The sequence below is a fragment of the Zeus faber genome (assembly GCF_960531495.2).
Source record: "Zeus faber genome assembly, chromosome: 5".
Taxonomy (NCBI): Eukaryota; Metazoa; Chordata; class Actinopteri; order Zeiformes; family Zeidae; genus Zeus; species Zeus faber.
The window spans coordinates 10,229,685-10,251,601 of record NC_137192.1 but is presented as its reverse complement, the minus strand read 5'-3'; the positions used below and the strand labels follow the sequence as shown (position 1 = coordinate 10,251,601).

The 21,917-nt window shown below is 42.3% G+C and overlaps 2 protein-coding genes across 5 annotated transcripts; one reads left to right on the top strand and one right to left on the bottom strand.

Moving 5' to 3' along the window:
• The first annotated feature begins 1,681 nt into the window (after positions 1-1,681).
• pfkfb4a (6-phosphofructo-2-kinase/fructose-2,6-biphosphatase 4a) lies at positions 1,682-17,376 on the top strand. 4 transcript variants are annotated; one of them, XM_080001270.1, is made up of 14 exons: positions 1,682-1,956; positions 8,433-8,549; positions 9,612-9,708; positions 9,809-9,875; positions 9,992-10,066; positions 10,150-10,206; positions 10,312-10,433; positions 10,777-10,984; positions 11,140-11,286; positions 11,383-11,487; positions 12,183-12,312; positions 12,964-13,026; positions 13,118-13,182; positions 16,681-17,376. In XM_080001270.1, exons 1-14 carry the CDS (start codon positions 1,905-1,907, stop codon positions 16,738-16,740), a joined length of 1,365 nt encoding a protein of 454 aa, XP_079857396.1. In that variant the 5' UTR covers positions 1,682-1,904; the 3' UTR covers positions 16,741-17,376. The 4 variants fall into 4 exon arrangements, with proteins under 4 accessions (XP_079857396.1, XP_079857395.1, XP_079857398.1 ...); XM_080001269.1 differs by lacking the exon at positions 16,681-17,376 and adding an exon at positions 15,192-16,172; XM_080001272.1 differs by lacking the exon at positions 1,682-1,956 and adding an exon at positions 6,263-6,744.
• A 609-nt stretch (positions 17,377-17,985) lies between these two features.
• Positions 17,986-21,892, bottom strand: LOC307230831 (actin-related protein 2/3 complex subunit 4-like). The gene is made up of 6 exons (XM_080001281.1): positions 21,753-21,892; positions 20,800-20,918; positions 19,574-19,685; positions 19,365-19,460; positions 19,073-19,243; positions 17,986-18,515 (listed from the first exon to the last, which is right to left on the bottom strand). The coding sequence occupies exons 1-6, from the start codon at positions 21,753-21,755 to the stop codon at positions 18,510-18,512; spliced, it is 507 nt and encodes a 168-aa protein (XP_079857407.1). The 5' UTR covers positions 21,756-21,892; the 3' UTR covers positions 17,986-18,509.
• Between the last annotated feature and the right edge of the window lie 25 nt (positions 21,893-21,917).

Below are 21,917 nucleotides of genomic sequence, written 5' to 3'. Positions count from 1 at the left end.
TTTTGCTTTCGTCCTCTATGTATTCATCTAATCGTGGCTTTCAGGCTCCTCGGGATCGCTATAAATAGGGACAGCAGAGCTCGAATTTGGGACAGAGCCATTTGACTTGGCACTCTCGCTGAAAAGGTCACCATTATTGGGGATAGATTATATAGCGAGACCTTTCCCCCACTTTGGGCACATACCACCCTGTGTAGTATTTAGGCAAAGGGTTAAGGGAAGCTGGTCATTAAGCTTGTATTTGGCTTTGCAACTGTAAATACGGGATGTCAGCAATGCAAAGACGTAGCCCAAATAGATCCCACAGCTGTCATTCGGGACTGTGTGTATCATACGCTACTTTGGCCTGACTATAAAATGTCTTGTCCACAAGAAGGGAACACAGCTATGAAACACAGGGCTTCCTGTGGCCATAATTTGCACAACGTGTTACACATCGCATCCGCCCTTGTGTTTTTTCCGCTATGATTGAGCTATTGATCAAGCAGAGTCAAGCCCTGACAGGACACCGGCGCGGATCAGGCGCAACCTCAGTATTGCAAATGACAAACCAGCCTTTTGTACTTCCTTCTTTTCATTTTCCACTGGCTGCAGTTCATCTCAACTGGCAACAGCTGTGGGTTGTCCCATTATTTCCAAATTACGTTTGAAGCAGAGCGGAAACAAAAAAATACCTGGTTTGCATATATCGCTATGATATGTTTATCTTTTTTTCTCACTATTGTCTCGGACAAACATACAGGACTAGATTCCAGGTTTGTTTCATATTGTATGTCAGGCTATACGTTTAGGGGCCCAAAACCAATGATTCATGGCATCCATACGAGGGCTTGTAGACTGGTCCGACCTGTAGCACTTGTGTCCTATGTGAGTGTCTCACACTGCCCGAGGCTTGGGTGTGTGTGTGTACGTGTGTGTACGTGTGTGTACGTGTGTGGGGGCGGGGGGGTATTGTCATTCAGGACAGGGGGTCATGAGGGTATCATCAGAGCCACCAAAATAGTCTCAGGTCCGCACAGATTGCGGTCTGTTTTCTTGGGAAGGGTGACATTGTTTGTCTGTATATGTATGATTCTCAGTTTATAGTGACTCACAAAACATTGTGACACCTACCTGCTAATCATTAGGAAATGAAGTGGTGGAAAGTCACAAAGTGCAAGTACTACAGTACAACAATTGAAGGCAAATATCTCCATTATCTCTATTATTTAATATCTTTATCTCTTATTAGACTACATTTCTCACACAGAATGTTACTATAGTCTATTTTTGTTTTGATATATTCTAATCAGTATTTGCATGAGCACTCCGAAAAGAAAATACAGCACTTCACGCCATACTACTAATTATACCAGGACACTGGTTATAACATAATGATGATGACAGTAACACCAATGTGACTTTTGCTTTTAATACTTTGAGTGAATTTAAGAGCAAGTATACATGGAAAAGTAGAAATGTTAATGTATTTCTTGGCGTCGGGGTACTTGTGAAATACTTCTTCCACCACATGGCATGACCGCCTCATGATTTTCTTTGGCCTTTTGAATAGTTGGTGATACATGTGGTCTAATGTCAGCCAAGCTATAAATATCACTGGGGGGAGGCGTGTTGAGGGAGGGCAAGAAGGAAAATACAAACCGGTGACGTTTCGCTGCTGTCAAACCGCCGTCCGTCCGTCCGTCCCCCCCCCCCCCTCCCCGCCACCCCACCCGTCCACTCCCCGGCCGGAACCGCGAAGAAATGCTCCTTTTGAGAGTGGGGTCGCGAAAATAAATAAAGAAAGAAGTGGGTGTGTAGTCGGCGTGCAGTGCGGCGCCGGCATCATTCTGCTCAGGACTTGGGCGCCGTTGCAGGAGAAGGAGCTTTACCCGAGCGCAACACCGAGAGAGAGCGGGGCACAGATGATGAGGGGCTCCAGCCGATCCAAACACACGCAGAACCTGGATCTGACCGGTAAGGAACGGCGTCATTTTCTTTTCTTTTCTTTTATTTTGTTTGATTTTATTTTTGTTTGATTTGATTTCATTCGTGTTTTATGTGATGGTATTTCTTTCAATTATTGTATTTCATCGTGTTTTGTTCGACGTGTGTGTGTGCGGACCCCCCCAGCAAATGAGAGCCCCGCGGTGCGCAGGCTTTTTGAGACGTAAACAATCCAGCCGACGTGGAGACCTTTGCCCTATATAATAACAATAACACTGAACCAGAACGAGCATGAGCATGAGAGCGGCGCCGTGTCGCGGTTTCTCTTCTTCCGTTTCATCACCGCGGGATGGGGAATAATTCATGCGTTTAGTTCGTCTTTTGTGTACGCGGTCGAAATCGAGGAATTCATGCTGTAAGGTGTCTGCAGCCTCTAGTCTTAATCCATCGCTTTACTATTGTGTGTGTGTGTGTGTGTGTGTGTGTGTGTGTGTGTGTGTGGTCGGGATCTTCTTAACAGTGATTGTATTTGTGATTTGTTTTGTGTATCTTTTTTTTTTTTTTTGTGTGTGTGTGTGTGTGTGTTGTTCGTGCAATGTGGATGCAGAGCCAGATGTGGCCCCGCGACGCGGTCTAACAGTTTGATTGGAGATGCTGAAGAGTACGACATAGATAAATATAAATATAAACGTCAGTTGGTTCGGCGCTGAGTGAGGGAGAGGGAGGAGGGGCTACCGAGACCTGCTTCCTGCTGATTTTACAAGATGAAAACATATATCTTTATGTTATTTAGGGAAGAAAAAAAAAAAAAAAAGAATGATGATCTATGATTAAGAAGCAGAATCCGGCTTTTTTTTTACATTTTGTATATATATTTATATATATATATAAACATACATAAATACATACATATATACTGTATATATACAGTAGTTATACTACTTATATATGAGTAGAATTCTTATGCGTCCTTTGCAATCCATTGAAAATATTTTATTAATTATATTTTTTCTAAGAATATTTCCAGAGTGTGAGAATATGTTTTTAATTCACAAGACTGATGAGGAAGTCGGTGTAGTTAATCTCATGCATCAACATGAACATAGACATCTATTTGCGCTGAATCAGGGCAATGTGTAACAGAGATTAATCGTGTGGGTCTGCGGTGCTTTTTTTTTTTTTAGTTTACAAACTTGACTCCTGGCAGAAGCTGATATTTTCAAGTACCTCTCTGCCTGGATGTTAAATAGTTCACAAAAAAAGGCATTATGTTGCTCTTAATTATGGCTATTTGCGGTCCCCTGAAAATGCTAGGAAATCATTTGCATGCTTTAGCGTGTCATCTATTTTTGGAAATGATGTGCCCGGTATAATTCCAGTCTATTAGCAGTTTGGGAATTTGAAAGAGAGAGTGTTTAATTAGAAAAACTTCATCTCCTCAAATTTGGGTCACAGGCCCTGTTGCTCCCTCACGTTACATTCTAATGTTGGATCTGACCTAATGAGTAAAGTCTCATTCCTGTACACTGCGAAAACTGAGACTTTAATAAGTACACAAGTAAACAACTGTATACACACACACACACACACACACACGCACACGCAGTCACACACACACACACACACACACACACACACACACACACACACACACACACACACACACGCAGTCACACACACACACACACACACACACAGACACTTGTATATTCAAGCAATGCTGCCATCTCATGGACAGTGTTGAAGATTTTTATTGTCGTAAGCGCAACAAAACAGTATGGAAGCAAATAGTTCAGTATTGCCGTCTGAGAAATTCTTATATAAAGAGCCAGTCACAACATTCTAAAGCAAAACAAGATATCAATAAAAAAATGTATAATGTATCCAACAGGTATATGTACAATCTAAATGGGAATCAGTAGTATTCTCTTTCTCCATGTACATTTACATATACTAGGAATTGGTTCTGGTGAGGTTTGATGCGTTTCACTACAGACGATTTGAATTTACAAAAGCTTACCAGTGTGAAAAAAAATGGAGATAAAATAAAAAATGGTCAGATATTTAAAAATATACAGAATATGCAAAATGCAATACTATACATAGGATGAATTATTGTTATGGGTGTATAGGGCATAAATTATAAACATGAATTATGACTATGTACAAGTTATAACAGTATGTACATTGTAATACCAGTGTGATTGCACAAGTTGTGTGAATGTGTGTGTATGCGAGTGAGCGAGTGAGAAGAACATGTGGTAAATGAGGAAAACAACATGAGGTAAATGAGAACAACATGAAGTAAATGAGGGCAGTGATGTAGAATGGGGATGAAAGTGCCACTGCAACCAGGCAGCTAAAGTGAAGCAGTGTGCAAGTGTGTGTTTTTGTTTTTCTGTATATTGTTTGCAAATTCAATGAACTCATTTTTGTCTTTTGCAATCAATTGGGGATTCTTGGGATATGATTAAAGAACCAGAATCAGAGTCAGAATCTATTCATGTTCATGTTCGAGACAGTGAGTTGTACGTGTGTTATTGTGCAGTCGGACACAGATAAGTTGCACAAAAAAAACTTAGCAATCTAAAAACAATCCAAGCTGGTATAAAGAACGCATAGATAGGAAAGAAAAGTTGAAAACAGTGGACCAGGGCTTGAATACTTTATTACCTAAACCAGATAAGGTTTCTCCATTGAAAATCGGAGACCTATCTCACAGATAATGCAATTTTATCTCAGGTATGTGGCAAACATTTGAAGAAAGGTCCTGAATTTAGCAGTGAGAGTCAAATTATATTGAACTAAATAGTCTACCACATCAGTTCCAATATCACATGGTTAGGGTTAGTTAGGTGAGGTTAGTTCTTATTGATATCGATTCAAATGCTGTAAATGCATTCCTTAACTTTTACAAGGCATTTGATGTTATTGAACATATTCTTTTAATGCAGGCCCTTTGGATCTGTTGCTTAAGGCAGAAGTATAGTGTTACTATTGCAAAGTTTATTCAGACCTAAAGAGCTGCGTGAGACGTGAGACTAACATTTAAAATAGTTTTCCATTGTGAAAGGTGTTTGTTGAAAATACAGTGCAGCAGAAAAGTCCAGTCATCATGGAAACACATGGAAACATACAAGGGGTATAGCGTTTAGGAACAGAAGAGGGAGGTAATGGAAGTGACACCTCTGGTTGCTGCGGCCAACATGGACGTGCTGTGTTTGTGATGTCACAACTCTCCCCTATAAGGCTTAGCATTTCGACACACACACACACACACACACACACACACACACACACACACACACACACACACACACACACACACACACACACACACACACACACACACACACACACACACACACACACACACACACACACACACACACACACAATCTTAGATAGTTTAGCCAAGGTAGAAGGAGGATTTGAGGTACGGTATTGAATGAAAAAAAAAAAAAGTAGAATGCCCAGAATCATGACGAAACCACATTGCAAATTGGATGCAACATTTTTGCATACATTGTATACAAAGTCAAATAATTATTAAAATGGAGTCTCAATTAACTAATAATGGTGTCATATTAACTTTAGAGTCAGCTAAATATAATCGAATGGAAATATTTTTGAAATTTTCGGTTAGAAAATATTGATAGGCGAAACCCATGGGTTTTACTGTTAAACGTAGTATTTCTAATGAGATTAAAAATGTTAATCTTAAGTAATATTCTGCTGAATTTTACTTTTACCTTTGTAATATCAGTCTGCCATGCACTTTTATGCTTGTCGGAATTCAATTACAATTTTGGCAATTAAATACATATATATACTAACCACTGCAAAAGCTTATGCAACTTTTGTTTATGTTGGTACTTAATTCTTTCCTGTTGTTGTAAATGTAAAGAAAGTACAACCTGGAAAACTGAAGATTGAATTGATTGAACTAAGACTTTACACTGAAAGAAAATAGTCGTGGGATCAATTTACAAAAAAAAGAAGCTTCAACTTTGCAAAACCTTTGTATTTTGTTGTTGTTGTTGTTGTTGGCGATTTCATATTGAGAAATGGAGATTTCAATGGTAAGTTGAGAAAAAAAAAACAAAAAAAACGAGTTGTTGAGTTGCGTGGATCTTGGCTCGTGTTGCGCCGTTGCACGATTTCGACACGTTTCCGCAAACACCCTGCGTAGGTCGTTAGAAACAAAACTGTACATCTGTGCAAGCGTCTGATGCCGCTGTTTTCAAGGCCCTTTGTTTGACCTTCAACACGTGACACTACAACGACACTGCAACTATAAGTATGACTGACATCCTGTCCGTTATAGTTGTACTTTTTGAAAGCGGCTCCAAATGTTTAGAGCGCCCGCGTGGATCGCCGTTCATTTACCGTAATTACGCGTGGGCGAACACGTACGCGCGTATTTGTTTTAGGGGGCGGAGTGAGCCTGCGCGCCGTTTCTACGGAAAGCCGGTAGTTAGCCGGTAGTTCTTTTTCTTTTTTTGGTTCTCGTGTCGCCGCTGCTGGAGTCAGACCATGTGACAAGCCGAGCGACCGGGGACGAACGCCGCAGCGCCGCACGGATGAAGGACCCGTCGCCCTCCGCTCAGCTCCGGGGGGAGAGGCCCAGCGTCGCCGCCGCGGCCGCGGCCGCCTCCTCCTCATCCACCTCCGCCTCGACTCCACCCGGAGCAGGAATGGAAGACAAAGCCCAGGCGAGCCCCGCCACGCCGCGGGAGCTCACCCAAAACCCGCTGAAGAAGATCTGGATGCCGTGCAAAAATGGCCTTCCCGAAAACTACATTTCGCAGAGGAAGGGTGCGTACCGCGACGTGGCAGCGACGCCCGCGATGACTTTGGGCTGTTACGGTGTATTTGTAATGTTGAATAGGATTTAGGGATTTCAACTGATGTGTCGTTTTCCGCCCACAATAGACGTACAGGTTGAGCGCATGTGTTTATTTATTAAGTGTGTATGCAAACTTGCTCAATTTACTATTTTTAACAGTGTTAGTTATGATACAGAGGGGGGTTTTTTTTGTTTGTTTTTAGGTTTATTCTATGGCCCGATTTTTCTGGGGTTTTTATTGTAATTTGGTTTTTTTTTGGTTGATTTTAGCTTAATTGAATATTTCTATTTTTTATTTTCCAAGTAAAATTTTAGGTTTATTGTATGTTTCCTTTTTTTGCAATTTTCCCTTATCGTATTTACATGTTTTCTATTTTACTACATTTTTTGTTATATTGTATACTTCCAATTAATATTTGTATTCTTACTGCTTTATTGTTATTGCCTATAGTTTTGATGTGTGCTGTGGTCCTGCTGTAACATCGCGAGTTCCCTCCAGGGATAAATAGAGTATCTGTCTAAAAACCCATGGTTACATTTTCTACAATGTGGTAGAAAACTGTAACCACATCTCTTCCATTTGAATTCTAGAGCGGTGGTTCTCAACTTGGGGTCCGGGGACCCCTCGGGGGTCCTTCAGGAGCTTCCAGGGATGGTGTCCCCAGCAAATTATTAATAATGAAACCACCGAGCAGATGAGCCCCGTTTCATGGTCTCTGTGATGCGGCCATCTGCCTGAGCTGCTTATATAAGAAGCATTTGGATGGTTGGATGTTCGGTACAATCCAAGGTTTCCCGCAGGGCTGAGAAAGGACTAGTGTCGGGTTCCGGCTCACTGTGCAAAAGCAATCACCACTTGGTTGGTAAACAGGAATTGTCTCCCTGCAGTCATGCGAACAAATCCCTGCCAATGTAATAATATTACATTGGCAACAAATATGAGAACGGAATGGCCGACATCACATCATGAAATAGGCACTTATTTTTTCATATTTGTTTATTTGGTTTATATATGAAATACCTATCTGTATAGCCTGTTGTTGTTGTTGTTGTTTTTTTTTTTATACATAATTTAATGTCAACTCCTCGTCACAATTGTCACATGATCGTCTGATTGCATTTATTTGAGCTGATTGGGATCATTCTGTAAACTCAGTAGAGTCTTGAATCATGTGTTTCCAACCGATTTATGAGCTAATATTAGAAATATCACAATAAAGGGGCCAATTCTTCTTATTATTATTATTCTTAATTTCCTTGGTCGCGTTGAAGCGAATGAACTAACCAAAATATTATCTTCCGATTTTATTTTTCTGTGTTTCCTTGATTCATATGGATAGACTAATGGTCCGTCTGTAGTCTCGCCTCCCTCTTCTGGCCCTTCGGAGGTCTCTTGAGGGTCGTCTTCTTACAAACCACCAAGTGCATTTTACCCTCTGTCCGAGTGCCCTGCACATCGTGGCTCGTACCAAAGTGCTTGAAGCTTGGCTGTGAGGTCTCCACAGACGTTGCCTCCAGCACAGTTTCGCAGCTTTGACAAATTGCTGTGACACAACCTCTGTTCCTGGCTGACTTTATTCCCAGCAGCAATCTTGCGTTATGACCGACCTTTGACCCAAACCCTTTCTCCCCCGTCCCAATCCTCTTCTCGTTCCAGTTTGTATGACAAACTGTCCCACTCTGATCGTGACCGTGGGTCTTCCTGCCAGAGGGAAGACCTACATCTCCAAGAAGCTGACTCGCTATCTCAACTGGATCGGAGTTCCCACCAGAGGTACGAGCTCCCACGTTTGGTGGATCTGGGCACGTGTTGCTCGGTTTGCATTTCTACATACATACTCTATACAGACACCGTTGTATGAGAATATTTTGTGATCATTTGTTCAGTTACCTTCAATATTTTATTGTCATCGGTTAGTTGTACTTGATATTGAAAATCTTAAACACCCTCACAAACCTTTCCCTTAAAGCCATAAAAGTAAATAAAATCAACATTAAATCTGACATTAAATGGAATACAATCACCTTTCAAAGCATGTTCACCTGATTTTTCCAGATACCATGTGAACAAATATTCTTTTTTTTTTTCTGCAAGTTTGGCAAGACTCTATAATATGAGATAAATGAACCAAAGGTAGCTGGAGGTTCAGGTTCCTGATTTGGCTCTGTCAGCGCAGGAATTAATCTATATATTAATTATTTTCATCGATGACAGGGACTGTCTTAAAAGGGTGTTTTTTGCTGTTTTATTGACTTCTGAGTATTTTTGCAATGGCATCCAGAATGTCTAGATGTGCTTAACTGGTAGAGACTTATTAACTAGGGGCTATCTGATACAGTTATTAACATTTGTTTAATGTAGACATTCATTTTTCCATTAGACATTAGACGTTCATTTTCCATTATAATTTGAAAAAAGCCAATTCTATAAAAGTGGCATTGCTTACCTTGAAATATGTATATTTCGTAAAAGACCAGGGAATCCCGAGTACTTTAGTTACTTTATGGCATTTGAATATAATATCTAAAATATTGTGATTCTGATATAGTAATATATATCATGTTATATTTTAATGACCCTGGATGCGTTGGAGTATTGTTAATTGTCAGTTATAATGGGTTTTACTGCGGGCGGTTCACAAGTCTCGCTGGAGGAAATGAGCGTGTGAGCATTCTGGTGCCGGGTGTGTGTGTCGAGACAGCCGGAGAGGGAGAGTGGAGGGAAAAGTGTTTGGTTGTTTGGTTATCGGTTCAGCGGTGTAGGTTAGGCAACAAATCTATTTTGGCCTTGAGCGTTGTTTGTATCATCGCCCTCTTGCTCTTCTTTAATCCACAGAATTCAACGTGGGCCAGTACCGGAGGGAATATGTGAAGATCTACGAGTCCTTCGAGTTCTTCCGGCCGGACAACGAGGAGGGGCTGAAGATCAGACAGTAAGGCTCGCCGGGTCGTCTCTGTAGAGTCTTCAGGGGGTCTGGGTCTTATTTGTGTGTCCGCCGTCTCTTGACCGCCTTTGTCCCGCCCCCTCGGCAGACAGTGCGCCTCCGAAGCGCTGAACGACGTGCGGCAGTACCTTACCGACGAAGGCGGACAAGTGGCGGTGAGTCGGACGAGCCGCTCGACTGCAAACCAAGCTGCATGACTCATTTCAAAGTGATGGACGCGATGGTCTTTTTGAGTGACGGCGTCTCTGCTCTCTTCCGCGCTGTTGTTCAGGTATTTGACGCAACCAACACGACCCGAGAAAGGAGAGAGACAATCATCCAGTTTGCTGAACACAATGGATTTAAGGTACTGCTTGGGATCACTATGCAGTTTGTGGACGCCGTCGTGCACTCTTGCATATTGACCGATATTTGGCCCTTTGTCCTCAGGTGTTCTTTGTGGAGTCGGTGTGTGAAGACCCTGATGTCATACAGGAGAACATCGTGGTGAGTGGCTGAACACGCCTGTTTGTTTTGGCAGAAAGCAAAATCCAGGCCGTCCTCCATCCCTGGCTCATTTTAACTGCCTTCTTTATCGCTCTCCTTGTCCAGCAAGTGAAACTGGGAAGCCCCGACTACACCAACTGCAACACGGAGGAGGCGGTGGAAGATTTCATGAAGAGAATACAGTGCTACGAGAACTCCTACGAGACACTAGATGAAGCTTTGGACAGGTGAGCGCTTGGAGGAATCGTACAACGGAGGGGAACATGTGCGGCTCTGTAGCCAAAAAGGTCATTTGTGGTTAATAATTCAGCGTTCATTTGCTTTGCTTAGAAGTGAGAAAAATGCACCTTGCTGGCTTACGGCACGGAGGAGGGATAATGGCTTTTCTCGCCTGTGACCTAAAAACCCAATCCATCATAGAGCAGGCTTTCCACTTTAAAAGGAAAAGCAAACACAGTGTCCCCCTAAGGAGGGATTACACACACCATTATTCCTCACTTTGCAAAGTAGCAACATGTGAGGCTCTATCCAAATAATGAGTTTGCCTTCTCTCTCTCTCCTGTGTCCCAGAGACCTGTCCTATATCAAGATCATGGACGTGGGCCGACGCTACCTGGTGAACCGGGTCTTGGACCACGTGCAAAGCCGCATCGTCTACTACCTCATGAACATCCACATCACGCCGCGCTCCATCTACCTGTGTCGCCACGGCGAGAGCGAGCTCAACGTCAAGGGCCGCATCGGGGGCGACTCCGGCCTCTCCGCCAGAGGCAAAGAGGTCAGTCGCAGAGTCTCCAGTGGAATGCAGAGCGGCCGGCGTGAACCGCATTTGTCGAAATGCTCAGGCGCTCCCAGTGGCAACGGCTCTTTACGCGACAATTACCTGGCCAGCGTGCTTGAACGCTGCCGTGTCTCCGTTTTGTCTCCCGGCAGTTTGCCAAGTACTTGAGCCAGTTCATCCAGGCCCAGGGCATCAGCGACCTGAAGGTGTGGACCAGCCAGATGAAGAGGACCATCCAGACGGCTGAGGCTCTCAACGTGCCCTACGAGCAGTGGAAGGTCCTCAACGAGATCGATGCCGTGAGTGCTAGACGGGCGGATGAAGCGGTGCAATTTCCATCCCGTCGATCGGGGACCGGCTGTAGGAGACTCACGTCTGTGTATGTCTTTCCTCAGGGGGTGTGTGAGGAGATGATGTACGAGGAGATTCAGGATCACTATCCGCTCGAGTTTGCCCTGAGGGACCAGGACAAATACCGCTACCGCTACCCAAAGGGGGAGGTGAGGACCGATAACTATTCTTATTGAAATGTGTTTTTGAGCAACGCCATGTCCTGTATCCAGCGTGCGCTTCTCTTTTGTCTCACACTTTGAAATTCCTCATGCCCGCTCACTCCGCTCTTTGGGTCCGGACGTAATGACCCTCTTCCCCACACACACATTTTGACTGCGCCCAGATGGCAAACTGTCACTTCAACACACTGATAACCACCTGATAACCACCAATATGACACCTGGCTTGGGCGCTGTAAACACGAGCACGCCTACTCAGTGACACACTCAGTCTCTGCCAAAAAAAACAGGGTACAGGTAGTTTACTGCAGGTCTGAGTGTCATGTGGCATGTTCCCACCATTAAGCCATCCAATTACCTCCCCATTTCTCACACACACACACACACACACACACACACACACACACACACACACACACACACACACACACACACACACACACACACACACACACACACACGAAGATGAATGTTGCCATTAGTCGCAATACTCCTCACTCACTGCATGTAGCCCAATGTGGTGGAAGGTGTTTCATCACTTTTTTTGACTTTTATTATGTCATGATTGTTCTTAATTGTTCTTGATAGGACTGTTTCCCCTTTGGCACGTTCACCGATTTAATATTGAATGCAAGTGTGTTGTTGTTGTTGACGTGTAAGTACTATCTCACAATGTCTCCCAGTCATACGAGGATCTTGTCCAGCGTCTCGAACCGGTCATCATGGAGCTGGAGCGGCAGGAGAACGTGCTGGTCGTCTGCCACCAGGCGGTCATGCGCTGCCTGCTGGCCTACTTCCTGGACAAAACCGCAGGTCGGACACATTTAGTAGTATGCAAATAAAGGAACAATTTTTTGTTTTTGTTTTTCCTTCTCTTCCCTCTGGGATCTATTTAAAGCGAGTGATGCACTGAAAACCAATTATTAGTACATTATTGCAGCATTTTTACTTTACTTGAGTATTTATAGGGCAATTTCCACATTTGCTCTTTTACTTTTTAATCCGCTCCCTGTACCTATAACACCTGCAAGTACTTTTTTTTTGTTTAAAGTGGCTTTCATATGAGCAACACTACCAGTTTATGAAAGGCTTAAAAATTCTCCCCTTTTAAATCTTTCGGGAGCCTTCCAACAATAAGAGACTGGACTATCAACACCTTAAGTATTAGAGTTGAACACATTTAGGTTGGAATGTGTCTGCACTTTTTATATTAACTACTTTGATACAGTTTAATGTAAAATAATGTAAAATATACATTTTCTTTATTTTTACTTACTTGTTGGGTTAGTGTGTTAGCAACCACACCTGTCTGAATCAAGATGGGTGTGTCGGGATTCAGACAGCACAGCAAATGGTTTTTGCTGCCCGATCCGTTAACATGGTTGGCAGTTATATAACGTCGGGTAATCTGACATCCCAGACATGAAGGATTAACCAGATGACATTTGATTTGTTTTGAAACAGAGGAGCTGCCGTACCTGAAGTGCCCCCTGCACACTGTGCTCAAACTAACACCAGTGGCCTATGGTAAGAGCGGCCGCCACCGTGTGCTCCCACCGCTACAACTACATCCACCTCTATTGTACGGAGAGGCTAATCCTATGTTCTACATCCTCAGGCTGTAAGGTGGAGTCCATCTGCCTAAATGTGGACGCAGTCAACACTCACCGAGAAAAGCCAGAGGTGTGTATTAAAAACATTTGCGCTAGGGATGCAATGGTACACAGTATGTTATCAAACGCCCCCTTCGGTTCAAAGCGCACATGTGAGCTGTGGTATTACGGTATCATGGGAGAAGTCCACCGGACACGTTCCGGCAGCGCCGTCAGTGCTGCTTCCTATTGAATCCACTGTTGCAGCTCCAAATCTGTGAAGGGTCCACGCAAGGCCACGCAGCATTTCTCTTATTTTTGCGAGAGAGGTCTATTCCTATTTATTTATTTATTTCGACGTCGCCCGGCTACGCCGCCTTTTCCAAAGAAATGCTAGATAAAACTACAAGGTAATGTGTTAGTAAAGAGTGCAATCAATCAATGTGTCCTGTGGTAAAATAACCCCTAGGATGGCCTTGTCCCTCTTTATTATGAACTTCACTTCAGACTCTCTGTCTCGCTTCCACTTGCACTAGTGTTGGGGGCGTTCACAAACGATCCATTTCTTTTGAATGGCACTTTTGTATAAACGAAGGGAACAGACTCTCGCTGGGTGATGAGCCCTTTTTTTTTGGTCAAGTTTTATGTTGCGTTTGTTTAAGTTGCCGTCTCCTGCCGCTGGCAGATGTCCCCCCCCCTCTATGTAAGAGATGGCCAATGCTATAAAAGGAGCGCAACAAAAATGTATATTTGTATTACCCACGATCCTGGACACCGGATCCCCTCCAATCAGATGAACTTGATGCAAAGTCACACGGTCATACACACAGAGCGTCACTAGTTCTTTGTGGCAGACTACTATGAAAAAAAGAAAAAAAAATGTGCACCTTTTTTTTAATAAAAACAATAAAATCTTACATATAAAGATACTGAAAACATACCGTTACGGTAAACTGTGATACATTCGTGATTGTTTCAGTAGCCGCGAGCCCACTGGACTGTTGCATCCCTAATTTGCACACATCTAGACCTTTTATTTTCAAAAAGTAAGGAGGTCACCACTCATTGCATGTTGGGTGAATGGATGCCGGTGAGACACATCATGGGTTTCAACACTTAAATGGACCCATGTTTTTATTTTTTACTTTTTCTTCCGTTTCCTCAATTCTGTTTGCGTTCAGATTATCATTACTAAAGCTAGCGAGCCCTGATTTTCATTTCTCATATCCACCTTCTCATCCTCCAGCTAACTTTGCGTTTCAGGTCAAAGGTGATCTAATCTAGAAATGGGAGGAGGGTGAGGAAGATGTGATCACAGATATAATTGTGCCCTGGAATATCTGGGATTTTGTAATGTCGTTATCTAGTCATGGAATAGATTCAAGAATATGACAAAACTGGCCAAAATGTCCTGGAAACATTGTAGTTAATGTGCAACTAAATGATGTTTATATGCGATGTATTATTTTATTGATATGTATGTGACAAATAATCGCTTGAACTTGAAAATGATAGGGCTAATGATGATATTTTTAACACTTATCGGCTTACTAGGGCTATGATGATAACCGCAATACTGCGGCCGTGTGATGTCACCGCCGGGTTAAGCTCATTACCGTCATCACCGCAAAAAATAAAATATAAATATATATCTTTTTTTGTATTTAATTTTTTTGCCGGCAAAAGTTACATGCGTACATATGTTGTGTGATGTGAAATATAAACACAACAATCATTCTTTAGTTATCATTGACCGTCTTCCACCGCATGTTCAAGGGCTTCTGGAGAAACAAAACTCTCTCCGCTTGTCACTTCAGCTGAAATATTCTCCCCATGCATTTTCATTTATTTTTATTTTTTACACTTCAGTGTTATCCTGTTATTGTAATGCACACTAAAAAATATTTTAGTCAATGAGGGTGGGGGTGGGGGGGTTCTGGTCTGGGGTCATCCCTTTTCGACCGGTTTGACCGGCCAGTTGGAGAAAACGGTGAACAATAACCATCCCCATGCCCCACCCTTTTCACCATAGTTGAGAGTTCACGTCTCTGTGCGTCGCCTCACCCCTCTCCCTGTGTGTGCTTTCTATCGTTGAAACAGAACGTACACGTGTCGCGGATGTCAGCGGAGGCTTTGCTAACAGTGCCAGCTCATCAGTGACACCGCGTTGCTCTTCCTCCTCCTCCCCCCACCTACTGCGGCCTCTCTCCCCTAACACACCCCCCCTCCCCCAGCTCGCTCAGCCAGATTCCTGCCCAACCAACCACCGCCTTGCGTTCCCAACCAGCTTCCTCCGATTGGATTTACATTGAAACAAATTCCACTGTTTTAAAGTCTTTAGTGTTTTAGTTTTTCCACTTCCTCCTGCTTTCCTTTTGAAAACCTGTTGATTTGTATACGATGGTAATTAACTGGAATCCAGTTCAGCTTTGGAAATCAAGCTTATGACATGCATTGTGTGTGTGACGTCCTGTAATCTCATTTTCTGAGAATTATGAAAAAGGCCGAGCGGCCCCGGGAGCCGGCGATCTTTCCAAAAAATGTGAAGGATTCATCCCCAGCACCTTTTTTTTTTTTTTTTCCAAACGATGATGTGTTCACACTGACAGATGGTGATTTTTCTTCAGTCAATGATTCAGTCTTTAAAACTGTTTTTCCACAACGTTGCGTCACTGTTTTCTGCACTTTGCACATTGGGGATCAGAAAACTACTTTGAAGCGTCTTCTGTTGCGTTGTGCGGCGTCCAGGAAGTCGTGCGTTTGTCACATTTTGCACTTTTTTTTTTTTTTTTTTTTTTTTTTTTTTTCACTCATTTTTTTAAATCTGTTGATTTGTTAATGTCGAGGTGACTGATATTTCCTGCGGCGGTCCCTTCTGAGGAGGACTCTCGAATCAGAAAAGTTTTGTTAACCTGGGTTATTATTTGATTTTTTTTTCTTGTTTGGACTAAAAAGGAAGTCATTTCGTTTCTGTTTACTGTCTCTGAATAAACTCAACATGGTCAGTGCTGCTGCATTTCATGCCTCCGGATCACACTTGTTTTATTCACACAATAAAAATAAAATTAAAAAAAGTCCAGTCTACATATGGAAGTTATCTTTTTGGTTTTGTTTTGTTTGAACAAGTGGAAGCGGAACCATCAATAAGTTTAGGTACAGGTCACCTTGAAAGTCCGTTTGAGAGTGAAAGGTATATGGTGAGGCATGAACGTATATTACAGTGCAACAATTTGAATTAAATGCCCTCCTTCACTCAGTTTGGCTTTTATATCCAACTGCACAAGGCAGTGTTGGGCAGCCAGGTACTCAGAAAAACCTCTACATTCATGTATGGCTGATGTGCATCATGCCTTTTTAATGGGATGCAATTACTTATTTATGTGGTGCATGGAAGCTTTCTGCAAAGCTCAAAATCGTTCCTCCAACTGTGTCTTGGCAGGTAGTTTCCAATGTGTATGGCGGCTGTTATATACACATTTATTCCGTGTGCATTTTAATGAATCTCAAAAAGCCCAATTTTGCAGAGGTTACGCGATCTGGGTCGCACCCAGGTGTTCAGAGGATCTGACGGCAGCTGTCTTCTTTTCAGAACGTCAACGTGCACCGTACCACTAAGGACGCCTTGCAGACCGTCCCCGCTCACCTTTGACCCCCGAAGGCGCAACGTGACCCCTAAAGACGTTCAAGACCACGACGCACTTCTGGCCTCAGTGTTTCTGATCCACGGGGTACGCAGAGTGACTCAGAACTCGCCTCGTTACGCTCATTTAAGGATGGAAGTATGGTTTGGTGCTAGGGGTCAGGGTTAGCGCACTCTTATTGAAGGTTCACGTGTTTTTTATTGTCTTTTAACTGTGGCCCTGGCACGTGATTTAATTTAAATATGTTTCACTCCTTACTGTATTAATCAAATCTGTTGTGTGTTTTTTTTGAAGATGTCCCGTGCAATTTTAAGGCTTTGAAGCTCACACTTCCTCTTGGTGGTGATTGACTCACTGGTTCCATAATGGGTCTGCGGTTGTTGTTCCCTCCCAGCGGTGATTCCAATGTGAAAATGTTAATCGTTATAATGTTGATTTAAGGACTGATTAATGAAGTGAAAAAATCAAGTATTTTTTATGGTGTTATGCAACTGGAACTTTTGAACGCATAATCGATATTTAAAGAACAAATCCAGTTTTATAAGGCATTTTTTAATGCACAAATTCAGCACAGCTGTTGGCTGTTTTGTATGGGTTTCCATGTTTTCAATTTCTGAAAAATAAAAGTTATTTTTGTACACAGACCTATCTTCTCACAAATTCACATCAGACCTAGTTCCAATCCGATTTCCATGTTTTGCATCTTATTTTCCAGCCTTATCAGGACCCTTAACACAGCAATACTGATGCATTATGAAAAACCTTTGAGTAACATTTCTAGAGAACTAAAAAAAAAAGAAAAAATACTGTCCCCTTCTGAATGGGATAGGCAGACATAAATGAACCTTATTGAGATGTCAATGGCTAGGAGTCTAGAAGGGGGCAGTAATCACATGTTTATAAATCCTGTAATAAAGCGTGCATAACAAAAATGCTGTTAGTAAATAACACAAACACCCACATACAGTGCAACATCTGTTGCCTGCTTCCTTTAAAAAATGATTCACCACAGAAAATACTGCGTGGATGGTGGTTCTCATACTATTTGGGTTATACTGTGGACTTCGCCCCACAATGAAACCTGAAATAACAAAACTCTGGTATATAAGGAACATGCATGACAGAAGTGCTGATCTTAACACAAGGTCTCTTGTTGAGAATGGGAAATGAGAGGTGTTGGTTTTAGTCAAAATGGCGTTGGGGTTGAGTTGATGAAAAATGATGAAAATATAAAACATAACATAAACGGAAAATGAAAATATAAACAACGGGTTTTATTGTTCACCATTCATATTCATATAATTTCAATACGTCATGTTTATGATGGTTTCTGTAAAGAGTTCATATTTCATCTATGCAATATAATCCCTTGCAGATCTTTTTTTTTTTTTTTTTTTTTTAACTTTCCTTTGAAACATGGGCAAATTTTAGAAGCAAATTTCAAACAAGGGACACTGAGAAGCAGGCACATACAGATGTACATAAAATGTAAAAAAGAAAAAGAAACAATGGCCATCTTCATTCAAACACACTCTCAGTGTCCCGGCACCCATGACTATCGTTAATACTTTTAAGGACCCGCCTTGGTTTAGGGATTTGTCTGAGAAATTAAACTGCTAAATATTTCCTTATTTACAGCCGTTGATACTCATGAGTACATAGAGATGCCTGAGAGACAGCAAAGCACGTCACTGCTGATTGGTGCCGCCTCGGGTGCCAATGGGCCCTCGGGAGCCTCGCCTCCTTCTTTACAGAACCGTGGGAGGACCTCTCGTTCTCAGAACTGGAAACAAAACACAGGGTTTGTGTTACAAAATGTATTTCAAAGACTTTTAAGAACAATTTTTCAACATTTTCAAGGACTGTGATCTTTATTGATTTAAATGTATTAAAATCCTACTCTAATCGTCTGCTTTTATTATCAAAAAAATCTATCCATTTCAGGAGAAAAACATTTTTTCAGTGTCCTCTCCCTCTTTTCTGATCTTGGAAACATTTTAATACGTTAGAATTTTGATAACAAAAATGGGGACTATCCCAGGTTTTCAATGATTGCATATTTTTTCCAAGGACTTTTCAAGCACTTCAGAACAAAATGGTGCTATTTTCCAGGTATTCCAATACTTGAATTTCTGAGGATGAAATTCATGCTCTTCAAGCATCTCAAGGGCCGGGTGCAAACCTTGAGAAAATAAACTTTTTTCTTTCAATCCCTAATGCCTCTACAGTGAAGCAGGTGTCACTGTAAAGCCGAGCAACTGTGCTGAATCAGACTTTTTCTATTCTCTGATTTGATAACTCTGTTCATGGATATGAAGAATATACATGAGAAGGTCCTACATTTTTAAGGAATTCCTCGGCCACGATGCGGGCCCTGGCGTTGACCGACAGCTTCATCTCGCTGATCTCCTTGTCGATCTCCTCCATGAAGTTGATGACAAAGTCCACCAGCTTGTGCTTGTACATCTGCTCCGTGTGGAAGTTGGTGATCAGGAAGCTGATGTCGTACCCCTTCAGCACAGGAGGAGGGTGGGGTGGGGGGCAAGAAAGGAGGTTTTTTTTTTTTTTTTTTAAATGAACCATTTGAATTGTAATTGATAACTGTGATGTTGCTTTTCTCCTTCCGTCTCACCTCGACCGGTTTCCTCCTCAGGATGAAGAAGTTCTCTGCCCTCATCATCATGAAACGCATGAACTTATGGCACAGGATCTTCTCGATCTCATCCGCCTAAAGCGTAGGGGGGGGGGGTGGGGGGCGGGTCATAAACGACTCCCCTGTCATAGAAAATAATCTGGGGAGATGGACGCAGAATGAAAGCTGCCATTTTCTTTGCCTCTGACCTGCTTGACGGCGATGCTGACTCTGACGGAGTTGATGGATCCTTCGATCAGGACCTTCTCCTTGTCGTTGCGGCTGATCACCACAGGCTGCAGCAGCAGCTCCTTACTGCTTCTGTGAGGACACAACAACTACAACTCAAAAGACTGAAATCCACCATTTTATCAACGTATGTATTTATGTATACATGCACTTCCTGCTTTTACATTTTAAATTGTCGACACAGAGCTTCATTGGTTTCTATATTTTAAGGTTTATTTCCAATTTTCTCTATTTTATATATATATATATATATATATATATATATATATATATATATATATATATATATATATATATGGGGACAATTTCTTTTCGATTTCTCTGACTTTATTTAACACTTTATTAATCCCCAGGGTGATATTCAGGAATAATAATGAGAATATAAGTGATATTTTAAAGGAAAATGAAACAAGGTAATACAAGGTTCTTGGCACATTGAATGCAACTTGAAAAGCAGAAAGTTATCGCCAAGTTACTTGCAGTGATGCAAGACTCGCAGATGATTCATACAAATCTTTGAAAGGACTCACTGACAAAAGATTGAATCTTCAAAATCAAAAATAATTACAGAGGACTTAATTAGTTTGGAAAAAAAGACCAAGGCCTTGTACAATTCATATTAAACGTGACTGACTTGCACTTTGCATTTAACCAAAATAAAAAATTTACTTTTCACCCTATTGATTCATTGATTCCATTCACAACCCAGAGCTGAACCGACTCTTCTGACTCGTTCATCGTTCCCCGGAAGCCTTCGACCACTGAATCCGACGAACGAAGGGTCAGATAATTAAATGACTCTTTTTACTGAGTGACTCGTCAAGAAACGACCCTCAAAAAAGAAAAAGTCCTTTCATCACTAGTTAGTTGTAGTAACTTGTGAGGGTAGTTTGTCGTAGCGAACATGCCTATAAAGGGGCTTTTCCACAAGTCCCGACTGGCCTATTTCCCCCCAGCCGTCCTGCCCTTCCTTGTATAATTCCTTGCATGCTGGGATTTCAAACGCATGCTGCAGCAAGTCGACACTTGTGTTCTAGCAGGAGAGTTAACACGACTTTAGATGTACATTTGTAAGAAACGTAATCTTATGGGTCCGCATCCAGATTTGTGAGCATTATCTCATTTTCATTACTGTAACACTGCTTTGCACAGCGCAGGAATCGGAAGCTCACCGTCAGGAACTTACCTAACCTCCACCTCGGGCTTATTATGGCGCTCCACCACCTGAGAGGAGAAGTTCTCTAAACAGAGCGCCGCCTGCAGGGTGGCCCTGACGGCGTTCAAGTAGGGACGCAGAGTCGCAGTCTGGGAAGCCGAAGGCATTTGCAGAAGCCACACATTAGACATTAAAAACCGACCGCATGCACGCAGACAAGGGTCATCATCAAGATCAGAGTCCTGGAAAGGTTTGGTGCATTGTTGTACAGAACAAAGAAAAACAATACATATAAAAATATACAGAATATACTAAATGTGTCCTATGCACGGGATAATGCCAATGGTTGAGGCTTAGTCAGTATGGTTTCAGGTGTGGGTATACATATAAATACTGTAAACAGTAGCTGGGCTATTTCTGTACAGGATGAATGAATATGTATACAATAATAATGAGTATGGATCACAATAAAATACTAAAATGTCTGAAGATAAGTTCGTGCAATGTTATGACAATATATTCTGATTCTCCACATCTGAGCTACCCCGGCGTCCTCAGGGCAAATGCAATGTAACGGCACTATGATTGATGATCATGTAACAACAATGTAATTATCATTTAATTGCAACGCAATCACGCAATTATCCTCTAATTACAATTTAATCACGAGAATAATGTGATTGTCATGTTAATGTAATGCAATTATCATGTCGCTAAGACGCTATCACGTAAATACAGTGGCATTTCAATTACAATGTTTCTCGAATCGCCTCATAAGTCGTGAGGTCTCGTGTTCATTTCAGCAGCAAGAGCCAGGGACGGACGAGCTCCAGTCACTGGGGTATTGGATGCCCAGCACCGCCCGTACGGCTTTGCACACACGCAGCCGACCCCTTGGATAAAACACGAAATACTACTTCTTCTCGTGCTTTGTGTGGAAATCAATGATTAAATGAGTCCGCTCTGTTTCTGGATCGACTTACCATTTTGTCGTCGCACAAGACGGAAGTCGCTCTGCCACGCCTGGGTCTCCTCTTCCGTAAATTCTACATCTCCGAGTCCAACCAACGAGGCGTTTGATTTGCACCGCGGTAGAACACGGAGAGCGGCCCACCGGGCGTACCAGGCTTCTGACACCAACCCCGTGC